Source organism: Pygocentrus nattereri, chromosome 3 (assembly GCF_015220715.1).
Source record: "Pygocentrus nattereri isolate fPygNat1 chromosome 3, fPygNat1.pri, whole genome shotgun sequence".
NCBI lineage: Eukaryota > Metazoa > Chordata > Actinopteri > Characiformes > Serrasalmidae > Pygocentrus > Pygocentrus nattereri.
Window position 1 is genome coordinate 8,433,260 of NC_051213.1, and position 15,910 is coordinate 8,449,169.

Consider the following 15,910-nt stretch of genomic DNA (forward strand, 5'->3'; position numbering starts at 1 on the left):
TTTTTCTATGTTCCAACTGATCAGATGTCAGAAAATTTTTAATATCCATCCATCCATCCATTTTTTAAGCCGCTTCTCTGTCAGGGTCACGGGATTTTAAATATCATGACATAACATTGCGTATCATGAAAATGTCTTGAATATTGTAATATTATATTTTCCCCAAAAGTCCACCTCTAAGTACACCATATTTTGTTACTGACAAAGTTAACTTCATCCATCCCTATACACCCTGGACAGGTCGCCAGTCCATCGCAGGGAAGACAGACAGACACTCATACACTCACACCTAGGGGCAATTTAGCACGTCCAATCGACCTGACTGCATGTCTTTGGACTGTGGGAGGAAACCGACGCAGGCACGGGGAGAACATGCAAACTCCACACAGAGAGGACCCCGGTCACCTGGTCAGGGAATTGAACCCAGGCCCTCTTTGCTGTGAGGCAACAGCGCTACCCACCATGCCACCGTGCTGCCCCCCAAAGTTAACTTATTACATGTATTGCTATTGTAATCATATTACATTGCAATTATTGTGCTTTGAACCAATTCAGTAGATTAATCCATATAAGCTGCAGTTATGAAGTCATAACAGTGCCTTAGATGTATGTTGTCACTAAGCACAGAAACACTGGAGGAGCAGATGAACACATGACCACCTCCTTGTTTCTACGCTCATTGTCCATTTCATCAGCTCCACTTACTGTACAGGTGCACTTTGTAGTTCTACAGTTACAGACTGTAGTCCATCTGTTTCTCTGATACTTTGTTAGCCCCCTTTTACCCTGTTCTTCAGTGGTCAGGACCCCCATGGACCTTCACAGAGCAGTTACTATTTGGGTGGTGGATCATTCTCAACACTGCATTTACACTGACATGGTGGTGGTGTGTTAGTGTGTGTTGCACTGGTACGAGTGGATCAGACACAGCAATGCTGCTGGAGTATTTAAACCCTGAGTCCACTCACTGTTCACTCTATTAGACACTCCTACCTTGTCCGTCCACCTTGTAGATGTAAAGTCAGAGACAACAGCTCATCTGCTGCTGCACAGTTTGTGTTGGTCATCCACTAGACCTTCATCAGTGGTCACAGAACGCTGTTGGCTGGATATTTTAGTTGGTGGATGATTCTCAGTCCAGCAGCGACTATGAGGTTTTTAAAAACTCCAGCAGCACTGCTGTGTGATCTACTCGTACCAGCACAACACACCACCACCACGTCAGTGTTACAGCAGTGCTGAAAATGACCCAACACCAAATAGTACCTGCTCTGTGAGGGTCCATTGGGGTCCTGACCTGTACGGACCGGCCAATTTTAGTCCGTTTGTGGAAGAGGAACCAGAGCTCTGAGCAGAGTTAGAGCAGAGTTAACCCTTTCATGACCACTGAAGAACAGGGTAAAAGGGGACTAACAAAGTATCAGAGAAACAGATGGACTACAGTCTGTAACTGTAGAACTACAAAGTGCAGCTATACAGTAAGTGGAGCTGATAAAATGGACAATGAGTGTAGAAACAAGGAGGTGGTCATAATGTTATGCCTGATCGGTGTATGTTTTCGATATATTATTGGGTATGTGATTTTGTAATCCATATATGCCTCCCTCAAATGCAACTGTCCGTGACAAAGTGAATGTTAATAAACAAGAGATAAACATCCCCTGTCCTCAGAGCCTCAGCCACTCTATGAGCTTGCTTCTGCCCTCTACTGCTGTGGAGATGTACTGCAGTTATTTGCTGTTGTGGAGGTCTTTTTGTCAAGTAGTGTTTTCAGTCCTTGACCTGAATCATTTTTGTTATTATTCCTGCTCATTTTGAATTAACCCTGAACTCAGAAAGTAATTATCAGTCTATTTTCACTGAGTGAAGAATGTTATATCAGGGAAATAATGACATACTGGGATTCCCGGGACAGAAACTGAGCACTGCTGGGTTAAAACCCCAAAAATCCATCAAGTCACTTGAGTGCCGGCCTTAACTGGACCTTAATAATAGTGGTTCACAGTAATACACTGTGCTCTACCTGCCATCTTCTGTTATATGTGCCAAATGCTAAGTACTTTCTTCTCACCAGTAGATGGCAGCCCATAACCGCAAGTCATGGTTCACCTTCAGGCACAGTCCAATCTTTACCAGGTTAATCCGGCTGTCTCTGTAAAACGAAATTACTTCTTAAACATTCTCACATGCATGATTGTACAATGTCTTTAGTAGTTGTTCTTGCTTTTTCAAATAAGGGATTTCATATTATAAATTGTGTTATTTGTTTTCATTGCTGAGTCTTAACAGACGAGAATGCATTATCAGTAGCATTGTACACAGTGGGGACCAAAAGTCTGAGAACAATAGTGAAAACGCTTCTGTTTTGCCGTCCTTTGTAATTTAATACAAAATATTTCATAATTTAAAAAAATCAGCATAACAATCTTTGTGAAAAGTAGAGTCTTGCAAATAAATGTTAAAATTTGTATGCATTTGTCCTCATTTTATTTGTCATAACTTTTCTTTGTTTTATTCTGTTTTTGGTCTGTTGTTTATTTCCAGATATAAATGAAACAAACACAGATTTTTAATGCAATCTCAGACTTTTGGACCCCACTGTACAAAGGCAAATAATAGGACTCATATCTATCTGTCTATGACACACACACACACACACACACACACACACACACACACACACACACACACACACACATATATATATATATATATATGTGTGTGTGTGTGTGTGTGTGTGTGTGTGTGTGTGTGTGTATATATATATATTCACATAGAGAGAGAGAGAGAGAGAGGTACGATAAAATGAATGTGTATATATAATTTTTAAGAGTGCTAGTCCTGGAAATAAACATTATATTAATATGTATTATATAATAATAACATTTTAGTTCAAATAAATAAAGCAAAGTTATGACAAATAAAATGGAGTGAAATCCATAACTGTAGGCTACTTTTGAACGTGGTCATATTCAGGAGAAGTGGATAAAAGCCTGGTAGGAACAATGTTCCATTTCTCAGTGATTCTTCGTTCACTTATAAACACTAACAACACAACTGCTAACTTCACCAACAAACACAGTTGTTTTATGAAACAATTTAAACGTACATCGCATTAATTTTGAGCAGATCAGAAGTAAATCTGCACATATTTCCTTATTAAATGTGACATTTGTGGGTAGATGTGGCACCACGTTGCCTTTGTTTTGCTTTGTTTCCTTCTTTGTGTGTGTGTTTTTTTTTTTTTTTATGAAACGTGAACTGGCACTGCTGTAAGCTTTACCGCTCGCCAACGCACAATCTTGCTATGTGTTGTTGTTGTTGCAATTCAATATTAAAAAAAATAATAAAATAAATAAAAATAAAAAAGTCCACTCGCATCACTGACGAAACAGCACGTTGATAGATACACCAGCCAGCCAATAGCGTCCCAAACTGTGAACGCGAACACTGGCGCGGACCAATAGGATGCGAGCGAGGGCGGGCCTTGGCCGTGAAGGCTAGAGACTGAATCAGTTCCGCCCAGTAGTTTGAAAACACAACGGCGCATCAGGACGGCAGGACGCGGCCGTGTGGAGCTCGGCGACAGGGAGCTGAGGAGCCGAGGAGCCGGTGAACCTTCTTTCTGTCACTTTAGGCTTTAAAACTGCCTTCTGTCGCGAAGTGTGCCGTTATTTTTGCTCATTATTTCCTCTGTGGTGGCGGTGGGCTGGCGTTCAGCATCGCGAGGAGCTGCATGGCGCTCAGAGACGTTGAGTTTTAGTGTCTGATAAACTAATAAAGGGTCTTTTTCGACCCACGTATGGCTGTCCTCGCTGAACGATGGCTCTTCTAGCGGTTTTCGGCGCTTTGGGGCGGTATGGCGCAGTGCAGTAAGGGCACATTGGCGCTGCTCTGTGTTTTTGGGTTGCCGCTGTGATGAGGCTTGCATGACTGTTACCTAACCGAGAGGAGTGCTTTACGTCCGATTCTGTTCACGCACAGATGTAGGCCACTCTGCACCAGGACGTAACTCCACAAGCTGCTGCTCGTCTGCACTGGTGTTTTGGGGTGGACGGAGTGGTCCAAGGCCGCTCTCCCTTGCTGCTGCTACCCATGAGAGGCAAACAGTACCAGCAACTCAAACCGGTTGCACCTCGGGAGACGGACGGCGACTATGGGAGGAAACTCAAGTCGTACCAGAACCACACGAAGATAATCGCCCAGCCAGGGATCGTGATGAAAGTGCTGAGGAGAAAGAGGATTATTTTGTTCATAGCTTACTTTCTGCTGCTGGTTTTGACCATGTTGAACTTGGCCAACTACAGGTGGAGCAAGGAGCCCCAGCAGTGCAGCCACCAGACGCGGAGCACTGCCTACCAAGGCCGCTCGGACATTCGCTTTCTCTACAGACCCTCCTTGGCCAAGAAGAGGCAGCTTGTCTACGTCCTCACCACGTGGAGGTCGGGGTCGTCCTTTTTTGGTGAGCTTTTCAACCAGAACCCGGAGGTGTTCTTCCTGTACGAGCCCATGTGGCACATCTGGCAGAAGCTGTACCCCGGCGACGCAGTTTCTCTACAGGGGGCGGCCCGGGACATGCTGAGCTCCCTGTATCGTTGTGACCTCTCGGTGTTTCAGCTGTATAACAGCCCCGGGGGCAAAAACTTCACCTCCCTCGGACTGTTCGGAGCCACCCTTAACAAGGTGATCTGCTCGTACCCCCTCTGCTCCGCCTACAGGAAGGAGGTGGTGGGCATGGTGGACGATAAGGTGTGCAAGAAGTGCCCACCGCAGAGTCTACGGATGCTGGAGGAAGAGTGCATGAAATACAACACCATTGTCATCAAAGGGGTGCGCATATTGGACGTCAACATTTTGGCCCCTCTGATGGAGGACCCCTCGCTCGACCTGAAGGTCATCCACCTGGTGAGGGACCCGAGGGCCGTGGCGAATTCCAGGATCAAATCCAGGCACGGCTTGATCCGGGAGAACCTGCAGGTGGTCAGGAGCCGCGACCCCAAACTCAGGCGGATACCGTTCGTAGACCCCGGGCATAAAATGAGCAAAAAGGATGGGGCGGACTACCACTCGATTGGAGCTATGGAGGTGATTTGTGACAGGACCCACAGGAGCTTGCGGACGGCGCTGAACCCGCCCGCTTGGCTGAAAGGAAAGTATCTGGCTGTCCGTTATGAGGACCTGGTGGAGAACCCCGTCAAAGTCCTACGCCACGTTTACCGCTTCGTTAATCTCAGTGCCAACCACGACATTGAGTCCTTCGCCCTCAACATGACCAACGGCACAAACTCCTCCTCAAAGCCGTTCATTGTGTCGTCCAGGAACGCCACCCAGGCGGCCAGCGCTTGGAGGACGCTCCTGAGCATCCAGCAGATCAAACAAGTGGAGGACTACTGCCACCAGTCCATGGCCGTGCTGGGCTACGAGCGTGTACGAACGGCCACTGAGGCGAAAGACTTGAGCAAATCCTTACTGACTGCCTCCAAACTGTGACACCAACCTCTCACCAAAGACTTGCTAATTTGAATGGTTTCAGTGTAGCTCGATAGCTGTGGAATCCAAGCTTTATTTTGTTTCAGTGTTTTATGGAGGGATTTGACATGCCTCATAGGAATGTACTTTATTTTGTGGTAATTTAATGCTACCACAGCTTTTATAACTGGATTATGGATGTTGTTTGATGAGCCGTCTAAAAAAAAAAAACAAAAAAACATGACTTGAATATGAGATGAGTCTTGATATTGTATAAATCACGTGTCTTGCATTGACAACACTTCAGAATGGATATTTTTAGGGTTATTTTGAATGCTTCAGACCCATCCGTTAGTTTGAGTTTGTTTGCTCACTTTCAAAGTGCAAATTGTGAATGGAAAATATTGACAACAAACCGTAAAACGAATCAACATGCTCATTCTAAAAGCAGGTGATGCTGTTTAGTTAGTGCAGGATCCTCTCAGAGACAATCATTAAAGTGCTCTGTAATGCTTTCCCTGTTTCTGCTGCTCCTTTGACTTGCCTGATAATTTGTTAGTCAGTCTTCAACACTGGGTGCTTTGACCTCCTCCTTGTTCTCTCTAGTTCAGACGTCTCGCTGGCTTGTACTACTTGATGATTTCTCTGGGGGAGTTGTGTTTTTTTGCAGGATAGAACCTTTGCCATTTTCTCACATTTATAAATCACTAATAGAGTGCTTGTATGTCTGTTAGATTATTGTGATTAATAAGCCTCTTCTGTGGTTCGAACTTTTACACGTCATTATCAGCAGAAATAGTTCTAGACAGCACCAAAACAGTAGTAGCATTCTTGATGGTAGTGGTGGGCTAAAATATATCATACTATAACAAACAAAAGACCACGATATTTCAGTTTTCTGAGGTTTGGTAAGTTGGAATAGACTAAATTAGCTAGTGGTGCCAAATTTAAACAGTACTATTCAATCTTTCAAATACAGCACTGCACTTAATCCAATTAAATCAGACTAATTGTGCTCTCTGTAATGAACCATTCTGTTGGTTGATGTTCTTGAAGTACTGACCGTATGCAAAATATGCTCAGGCAAGCATATTGTAACATAATGGGACATCATTTATCACAATAACGATGAATCATATTTCATCATATTTCCCACCCCTACTTTTTGGGGCCCATATAGAACATTAGATGAAGTGTAGATGAATCGTTCAGCCGTGCAAAGAACTACTTATGATATTCAGATGGTTCTTTGAGTTGTTATAGTTGTATACATTACCATTCTTGTTACTACTCTTTTAAAGCAGTGGTTCTTAAGTCGATCCTCAAGGACTCCCTGGCGGTCCACAGTTTTGCTCTTTGTCTGTGTGTTGAGAGTTGGGATTTGGGCAAAAATGTGCACTGTCTGGGGGTCTTTGAGGGTCAGTTTGAGAACTGCTGCAGTAAAGGTCCCTGTTTATTGAATAGGCACTGAAAAGCAGATTTGCAGGTAGTCCCTCCCTCCTTCTTTCTCTTTTTCTCTTGCATTGCATTTTTGCTGGAGACCTCGTGTGATTGTAAGTGGTGGACTGGACTTAAACGCACCCTTCCTCTCCTCTCAGTTGGCCAGTTGTGTGGAACATGTGGCGAATGTGAGTGTGTGCTGTCAGATATCAGAAATAAATAGCTTGGCTTGTTTTAGAGCACAGAAGAATTTGTTGTCTGCCCTGCCGCAACAGTAAGCTTGTGCGTCCAGTGCAGATGACATGGTCTTGTGAGGCTGGAATGCAGCGGCAGCAGCACTGATAGCTTTTGGAATTTGAAAGTAGTAAAAGAACCAATTCAGTGGTCCATTTCTTGAAAAATGCTGGATTTTAGACCAGACAGTGACATGCACAAACCCAAAGTAGCCCTGCATGACCTTCAAGAGGCTTGTGTGTAAAAATATTGATATGTCTGCTCTTCCAGTGGCATTATATAAAAGAAACAACCAAAGCAATTGAAATAAAGTGAATTACAGAAAGATGTGACTTTGGCCGACCAGGACAGAATGAATGTACTTTCATTCAGATTTAGTTGCATGTCGTTCCCCCTGGAATTATGAGGTTCTGTCTGGGCTCTGAGCAGTTTTGAGATATTGGGCTTCAAAGGTTTTGCATTCAAAATATCAAAATCCTACCTAATTTGTAAATGTTTTTTTTTTTTTTTTTTTAGAACTGACCAAAAGCAGATAGGACCTTCAAATGCTAAGAAAAGCTGACCTGCTTGGAATTTTTTGGCAAAACATGAAAAGAAGCAACGGTTTTCAAGGAACACAAACCATTTACTCATAATTTGTTTTAGAACATAAAATGATTGGTCTAATAGAGTGTGTACATATATCAGAACATATTTAATGCTTTCTGTGACAATTTATTTTTTGTTATTTAATTTTTTATTAAATTACTTTTTTGTTGTATGAGATCTTTTTTATTTTTTTTATCTAAAGCACTGGTTGATATTGTATAAAAGTCAGTATTACATATTTTGTCCAGTGCAGAGGTCAGTTTTAGGTAGGAATCCTTAGTTATAGCTTCCTTTAGACCAGACAGCAACCACCTTTATAATAATAAACTCCCAGCATGTGTAGCAAGTCAGTCTAAAGGTAGTGTGAGTTTTTGTTTCGTATCAGAAATGTGACTTTAAAGCACCAAAGTGTCTTATTTTGGGAGAAAGAAGAAAAACAAAAGATGGAAAGTAATGTTTGTGTTGTAATTAAGACGCCCATCAATTCAAATGGGTACTGTTTAATGACCATTAAGGCTTGAGTCAAGAGTCAAGAGGCTTTTTTGTCATTCTATCCATGTACAAGTACACAGTGGAGTGAAATATTTATAAAATTAATATTTTAATATTTATAAAATGTAAGACACTAAAACTTTTTAAAGAACTATAAGAAGCCGGGCAGAGTTTCGGTGAAATGTTTTCATGTCTCAAAAGTTTTAGAAACTTTCTCACGGTCACTGAGCAGAACGGAGAACAAGCAGAACTTGATTGGTCCTCTTGTGTGTATTCAGAACTGGTTGGCTCACAGATAGAACCTTATAGAACCACATTAGAGTTTGACTTTGCACACAGAACCTCTTTGTTTTCTAAATGAAGAGTCCAAGTGCACACAACTTAAACACCTCACATATGTAGAAGTTGTCACAGACTAATAATATGTAAATAACTCAATTTCGACAAAAATGTCAGAAGAACCTCATGATTCCAGCGGATGAAACGTATTGAAGAATATAAACCCTGTCTATGTCACTGCTTAGATACCCTTAGGAGGGTCATGTGTGCAATGGAAGGTGGCAACTGGTGCAAAAAGTACATAATATCACTTGCTATAAAATAGGAAAGGAAAGCCTTCTGTATTTATTTAGCATAATTCTGCAAACACATTACTAGTTAAACAACATGCCTTTTCCAGAGGGTCAGAAATGGCTCTAAATTGGGTCGTCAATACTGTAAAATCATCAAATGTGTACCATATGTTGTTTTCCACCAGATATCATATGAAAACATGCACTCGCTGTGAGATGAAGTTGTCTTTGGCTGGCCTTATGCAGCAGTGCACAGCTGTCAGTACTGTCCTTTTGGAGGGGGAGGGGGCCAATTTCACATAGCTAATTATAAGGGTAATGTCAGAGGAAAGCACAGAGTAACCCAATGCCATTTCGAAGTGTAGCTGTAGTTTTTTTCTGTAACCTCAAACCCATAATATCAAACTAACCTTTCGTATTGCAGTGGAAATTTAATAGAAACTATTTATCACTATTGAAAGTGCAGATTCTGAACTTTCAGGCCGTGCTTCATTTGTATTTGTAAGCAGGAGAGTAAATATTTATTATGATTTGAATGTGTTGGAAGTTGTGTGCAGGAAAGAGAAACCACCCTTATATACCCACGTCGTCAAATGCCGGCTTACAGTTAATAATTTTCAGTGACTATTATGAAACTGGTAACACTTTGTTTGGAGGCTGAAGGGAATTCATAACACATGCATTAGCATTGATTTAACATTCATTAAGTGACTGACATTGTTCTATTTACAGTAAGGAAGCATCATCCTGAAGTCCCCGTCATTCTCAACATGAACATTTGGTAACACCTTATTTTGAGTGGTACTTTTAGATGAAACAAACACTCAACAGACTCTCCGTAACATAGGAAGAACACATGGGTGCTGTCAGAGCAAAATCCAAAATCTGTGTCTCCGAACTGGGAACTTTACAGGACAAAGTAAAAACATGCTTTACTTTTAATGGACGTCAATGGAACCAGACTTTTTTCCAAGTCATTTTCAACCATTTCCTTTGATCCATTCATCATAAAATTTGCACACAATATAAAGGACAGTATTTTCATAATTTTCAAATTATGTCAAAAACTGAAAAACGACAAAAATGGAAATACAAGGTTTCTTTCCGACAACAGCAATCTGAGGGCTAGGTTTAGGTTTTGGGTTGAGGTTAAAGTCAGGGTTAGGATTAGGGCCAGGGTGAGGGTTAGGATTAGGTTTTGGGTTGAGGTTTAGGTTAAGGTTAGGGTTAGGATTAGGGCCAGGGTGAGGATTAGGATTAGGGTTTGGGTTGAGGTAAAAGTGAGGGTTAGGATTAGGGCCAGGGTGAGGATTAGGATTAGGGTTTGGGTTGAGGTTAAAGTGAGGGTTCGGATTAGGGCCAGGGTGAGGGTTAGGATTAGGGTTTGGGTTGAGGTAAAAGTGAGGGTTAGGATTAGGGCCAGGGTGAAGGTTAGGATTAGGGTTTGGGTTGAGGTAAAAGTGAGGGTTAGGATTAGGGCCAGGGTGAGGGTTAGGATTAGGGTTTGGGTTGAGGTAAAAGTGAGGGTTAGGATTAGGGCCAGGGTGAGGGTTAGGATTAGGGTTTGGGTTGAGGTAAAAGTGAGGGTTAGGATTAGGGCCAGGGTGAGGGTTAGGATTAGGGTTTGGGTTGAGGTAAAAGTGAGGTTTAGGATTAGGGCCAGGGTGAGGGTTAGGATTAGGATTAGGGTTTGGGTTGAGGTAAAAGTGAGGGTTAGGATTAGGGCCAGGGTGAGGGTTAGGATTAGGGTTTGGGTTGAGGTTAAAGTGAGGGTTAGGATTAGGGCCAGGGTGAGGGTTAGGATTAGGGTTTGGGTTGAGGTTAAAGTGAGGGTTAGGATTAGGGCCAGGGTGAGGGTTAGGATTAGGGTTTGGGTTGATGTTAAAGTGAGGGTTAGGATTAGGGCCAGGGTGAGGGTTAGGATTAGGATTAGGGTTTGGGTTGAGGTAAAAGTGAGGGTTAGGATTAGGGCCAGGGTGAGGGTTAGGATTAGGGTTTGGGTTGAGGTAAAAGTGAGGGTTAGGATTAGGGCCAGGGTGAGGGTTAGGATTAGGGTTTGGGTTGAGGTTAAAGTGAGGGTTAGGATTAGGGCCAGGGTGAGGGTTAGGATTAGGGTTTGGGTTGAGGTTAAAGTGAGGGTTAGGATTAGGGCCAGGGTGAGGGTTAGGATTAGGGTTTGGGTTGAGGTTAAAGTGAGGGTTAGGATTAGGGCCAGGGTGAGGGTTAGGATTAGGGTTTGGGTTGAGGTTAAAGTGAGGGTTAGGATTAGGGCCAGGGTGAGGGTTAGGATTAGGGTTTGGGTTGAGGTTAAAGTGAGGGTTAGGATTAGGGCCAGGGTGAGGGTTAGGATTAGGGTTTGGGTTGAGGTAAAAGTGAGGGTTAGGATTAGGGCCAGGGTGAGGGTTAGGATTAGGGTTTGGGTTGAGGTAAAAGTGAGGTTTAGGATTAGGGCCAGGGTGAGGGTTAGGATTAGGATTAGGGTTTGGGTTGAGGTAAAAGTGAGGGTTAGGATTAGGGCCAGGGTGAGGGTTAGGATTAGGGTTTGGGTTGAGGTTAAAGTGAGGGTTAGGATTAGGGCCAGGGTGAGGGTTAGGATTAGGGTTTGGGTTGAGGTTAAAGTGAGGGTTAGGATTAGGGCCAGGGTGAGGGTTAGGATTAGGGTTTGGGTTGATGTTAAAGTGAGGGTTAGGATTAGGGCCAGGGTGAGGGTTAGGATTAGGATTAGGGTTTGGGTTGAGGTAAAAGTGAGGGTTAGGATTAGGGCCAGGGTGAGGGTTAGGATTAGGGTTTGGGTTGAGGTTAAAGTGAGGGTTAGGATTAGGGCCAGGGTGAGGGTTAGGATTAGGGTTTGGGTTGAGGTTAAAGTGAGGGTTAGGATTAGGGCCAGGGTGAGGGTTAGGATTAGGGTTTGGGTTGAGGTTAAAGTGAGGGTTAGGATTAGGGCCAGGGTGAGGGTTAGGATTAGGGTTTGGGTTGAGGTTAAAGTGAGGGTTAGGATTAGGGCCAGGGTGAGGGTTAGGATTAGGGTTTGGGTTGAGGTTAAAGTGAGGGTTAGGATTAGGGCCAGGGTGAGGGTTAGGATTAGGGTTTGGGTTGAGGTTAAAGTGAGGGTTAGGATTAGGGCCAGGGTGAGGGTCAGGTGTTGAGTAAAGTTGATATGGTTAGGTTTTGTGTAAAGGAAGTAACACATTAACAACACATAATGTAAGTAATGTATCACCAGAACAACCACAAGATATTTGCTTCACTGTATTCAGATGCTCCACTACTGCTACTTCACTGACTTGTTGTTGATGTGTTATTGGTAAGAGTTAATAATCATCTATGAAAGACCTCTCCAATATGTACTTTGAGTTATTATAGACGTCATGTTACATTATTATGATGAGCAAGTTCTATTAAGGAGACCTGTCTGCCTGCAGACGTGACTTAGTTGTTCATATCTGCAGCCACAAAGGTCTCTTTAATAGAACTTGTGCTTTTTACTATGACTCGAGAGGAAATGTGCATATATGCGTATATGGGGTTCTTGACTTGGCCTCTACATAAGCTCTGTTACTTGGCAATGATGCTTCGTAACAGTGTTATAGATGGAACAAATGTCTGTCACCTTCCTTTAAGGCCTCTTGTGTCAATACAGTCCTTCACTCATAAATTACTGGCATGAGATGTCCATAAATACTCAAAAAATTGCTTTTTAAATACATTATTCAATGCTCATGCTATGCTTTGAAGTTCTTATGAAGGTAGCTTTTGAATAAAGTGTACTAACAGGTAAGCTACACTGATCAGGCATAACATTATGACCGCCTCCTTGTTTCTGTGCTCATTGTCCATTTTATCAGTTCCACTTACTGTATAGCTGCACTCTGTAGTTCTACAGTTACAGACTGTAGTCCATCTGTTTCTCTGATACTCTGTTACCCTGTTCTTCAGTGGTCAGGACCCCCATGGACCCTCACAGAGCAGGTACTATTTGGGTGGTGGATCATTCTCAACACTGCAGTAACACTGATGTGGTGGTGGTTGTGTTGTAGTGTGTGTTGTTCTGGTCTGAGTGGATCAGACACAGCAGTGCTGCTGGAGTTTTTGAACACCTCAGTGTCACTGCTGGACTGATAAAATGGGCAAACAAGGAGGTGGTCATATAATGTTCTACCTGATTGGTGTATGTAGTTATGAGAGATGGAGCGGGATAATACCACTGGACGGTAAAGACCGGGAGCAGTGCTGCGTGTTGGGTGAGTGTACTAGAATAATAAAAACATGCTGATGATCCATAAAAGGACGTTGGGTCGGCATGATACCTGGTGATACTAGTCTTTAAGCATTACTGTTTTTTTAGTTTTCCCATGTTGCTTTGGTATTTGGAGGCCATTCGCATCATATCTCCTCCCCAGTCATCAACTAATGAACATCATGCTGAAAGTTCCAGCTATTTTCACTGGAGTGAATTCAGCTTGAGGAGCTTCTGTTCAGTGCTGCTCTGGCTTCCATTGGTAATAACAGTCTGAAATATAATATTGATCAGCTTGTTGTGAGTGAATGCAGTCGGTCACCCAGGGGAGGAATGGATGGGAATGATGAAAAGATTTCAGAAAAATATTAAAGATCTAGCCGCGGCGTATCATGATCAATGTGCCTCGCGGTTGAGGTATAAACCACCTGCAAGCTATTGTGAATTGAGCCACAATCTGTTTGGGTTTTGCTGTTTTCCAGTTCAAATGCAGAGACAAAGACATGATTGAAGAAAAATAAATCTTCAGGTCAATTATTCATGTAAATTAAGTGGCAAACAATGAATTGGTGTAAAAGTGGCAGTATTTAAATAAAAATTTTACCATGTAAAATAAAACTTACATAAAATTAAACTTTGTAAAAATCTTCTACTTTATTTTTATAAAGTATGTGTGCAATGTTCTGAAACAAACTGAGGTACTGTTCACCATAAGCCAAGTTACGAGTTAATAGAGAAAAAATATATATATTTTTAAGATACTATATAAAAGTTTTTTTGAGCCTGTCCAATATTTTGAGCTGCAGTAAGAAATGAACCATAGCTAAAAATGGTATAGCTCCTCAGGTTACAGCATCGTTTAACCTCTTATTCTCCAGGATATATTTTGGTTAGTCCGTCTGAATTTAAAGGACCAAATCATAAGGCAAATTATTCAATAACGGCAAGAAATAAATTTTGTTTTGTTTAAAACAGTTTTATTTTATTTTATTTGTTTATTTATTTTTAAAGCTCCCCTCAAATTAACAGAACATGTGTTCATGATCTACACATATCACTATATGCTTACAGTTTCCTGCTGAAAGCCAAAAATCTCAGATGCTCTTTGCGTTATTTTATGAAAGTAAGTTTTGCAGAGCAGATCACTGAAGAGACGCCGTCTGTTTATAGTTTTAACTAGTTAATTTGTGGAAAAATGCCTCGACTTTCAGTAGAAATCAAAAATCTGAGTTCAGCTTCTTTTATTATAAGGGTTTAAAATGACATCACCATCTGTTTGACTGGAAAGAAGACAGTTACAGCTTCACACGACGCCCAGCTTCTGAATGTAGCTTATGAAATATGAAGGTTATGAAGAATATGACGAAGTGCGTTTTGGAACCACCGGTGGTTCAAAGGAGTTGAAGAGCTTAACTTGTTTACCATTTTGACATGCATATTCACTAGATGAGCTCTGTGTGAACAGCTTTCTAGGATGAGTGGATGACATTTTCCTCACATTAAAACTATGTTTACAAAGTTAGATAGACTTTAAGCTAATTAACCTGTTGTACATAGTCAGCTAGCTAATACATGTAATGCTGTAATGACCGAATGAACTGCTGGATGTTCAGTAGCTTAGGTCACAGTCTGCTAAATACATAGGAAAATGGATATGGGTACAGTTTACAGTGCCTAATGTTGTTACTGTTGGTAATGATGAGCTTTAGTGATATTTGTAAGACAAATGTTGTCTCATTCTGATAAATCACTTACAGTAAAAACTAATAAATCACTTACAGTGTGAACTGTGCGTCCTCAGGGAGGAGTGTAGTTTGTCTGAACACTGGCATGGAGGGAAAGCAACCATTTACTGACCATTCTGCTGCTTCAGCGTCCATACCAGCATGTTTTTCAGTGGCTGAATGTAACGCTGTGCTTCCGTGGAAGATCTGACTTGCATGTGTTGTATGTGAAAATACTCCCGACTCACTCTAGGTTAGACATCACTGTGTCAATGAAAAATCAACAATGCAGATATTTATGAAAATTATATAACAATATTACATGGGGCAGTCATGGGCTGGAGGTTTGGGAACCAGCCTTGTGACCGGAAGGTCGCTGGTTGGATCCCCAGAACTGATAGCACATGAATGACGTGTCCTTGAGCAAGACACCTAACCCCCAACTGCTCCCCAGGTGCTGCGGATTGGGCTACCCACCGCTCTGGGCAAGTGTGCTAACTGTCCCCTAGCGTGTGTGTGTGCTCACTAATGTATGAGGAGTTTCACTTCACGGATGGGTTAAATGTGGAGGTGAAATTTCCCATTTGTGGGACTAATAAGGGTCACTTAATCTTAATTAATCTAATTATAATTAGTACTGTGCAGAAGTCTTAGGCCAGCAAAGAAAATGTTGAAATCATAAAAACACTAGATAACATTAGAATAAATGCATATAAGCATGAAAGGACCCCAATCTTATATAATTCTTATACTGCACATGCTCCTCTGAAGTCAACTTACATTTTTGTGTGATTTATATACCAAAAACACACATAATGAATTTATACATGACGATTTTCCACCTTCTCTTTATCCCAGATGGGCTGTTGGTGTCTTTAAGACTGATGTATGTAAATATGCTCTGTTCTGATTGGCTGCACTACGTCACACCTCATTTTAAAAACAGTCTAGGCTGAAACACTCCTTACGATGTCAGAGTGAGTGGGCGGGACTTAATTGTTTTAGGCTGAACAGACGGAGATATAAAAGTGTGTTGTCTTTTGTGACATCACAGAAAAACAAATTTCTTTTTTTGCAGTGTTATTTTTAAATATAGTCTATATGGCCTGGAGAGGGAATATTATATTTGAAACGTTGACAGTGTTTACATACTA

The 15,910-nt window shown here is 41.9% G+C and overlaps 1 protein-coding gene across 1 annotated transcript; it reads left to right on the plus strand.

Annotated features, from left to right (window-relative positions):
* The first annotated feature begins 3,530 nt into the window (after nucleotides 1–3,530).
* chst2b (carbohydrate (N-acetylglucosamine-6-O) sulfotransferase 2b) lies at nucleotides 3,531–5,984 on the plus strand. Its single transcript, XM_017705258.1, has 2 exons — nucleotides 3,531–3,612; nucleotides 3,985–5,984. The coding sequence occupies exon 2, from the start codon at nucleotides 4,096–4,098 to the stop codon at nucleotides 5,488–5,490; it is 1,395 nt and encodes a 464-aa protein (XP_017560747.1). The 5' UTR covers nucleotides 3,531–3,612; nucleotides 3,985–4,095; the 3' UTR covers nucleotides 5,491–5,984.
* The last annotated feature ends 9,926 nt before the right edge of the window (nucleotides 5,985–15,910 follow it).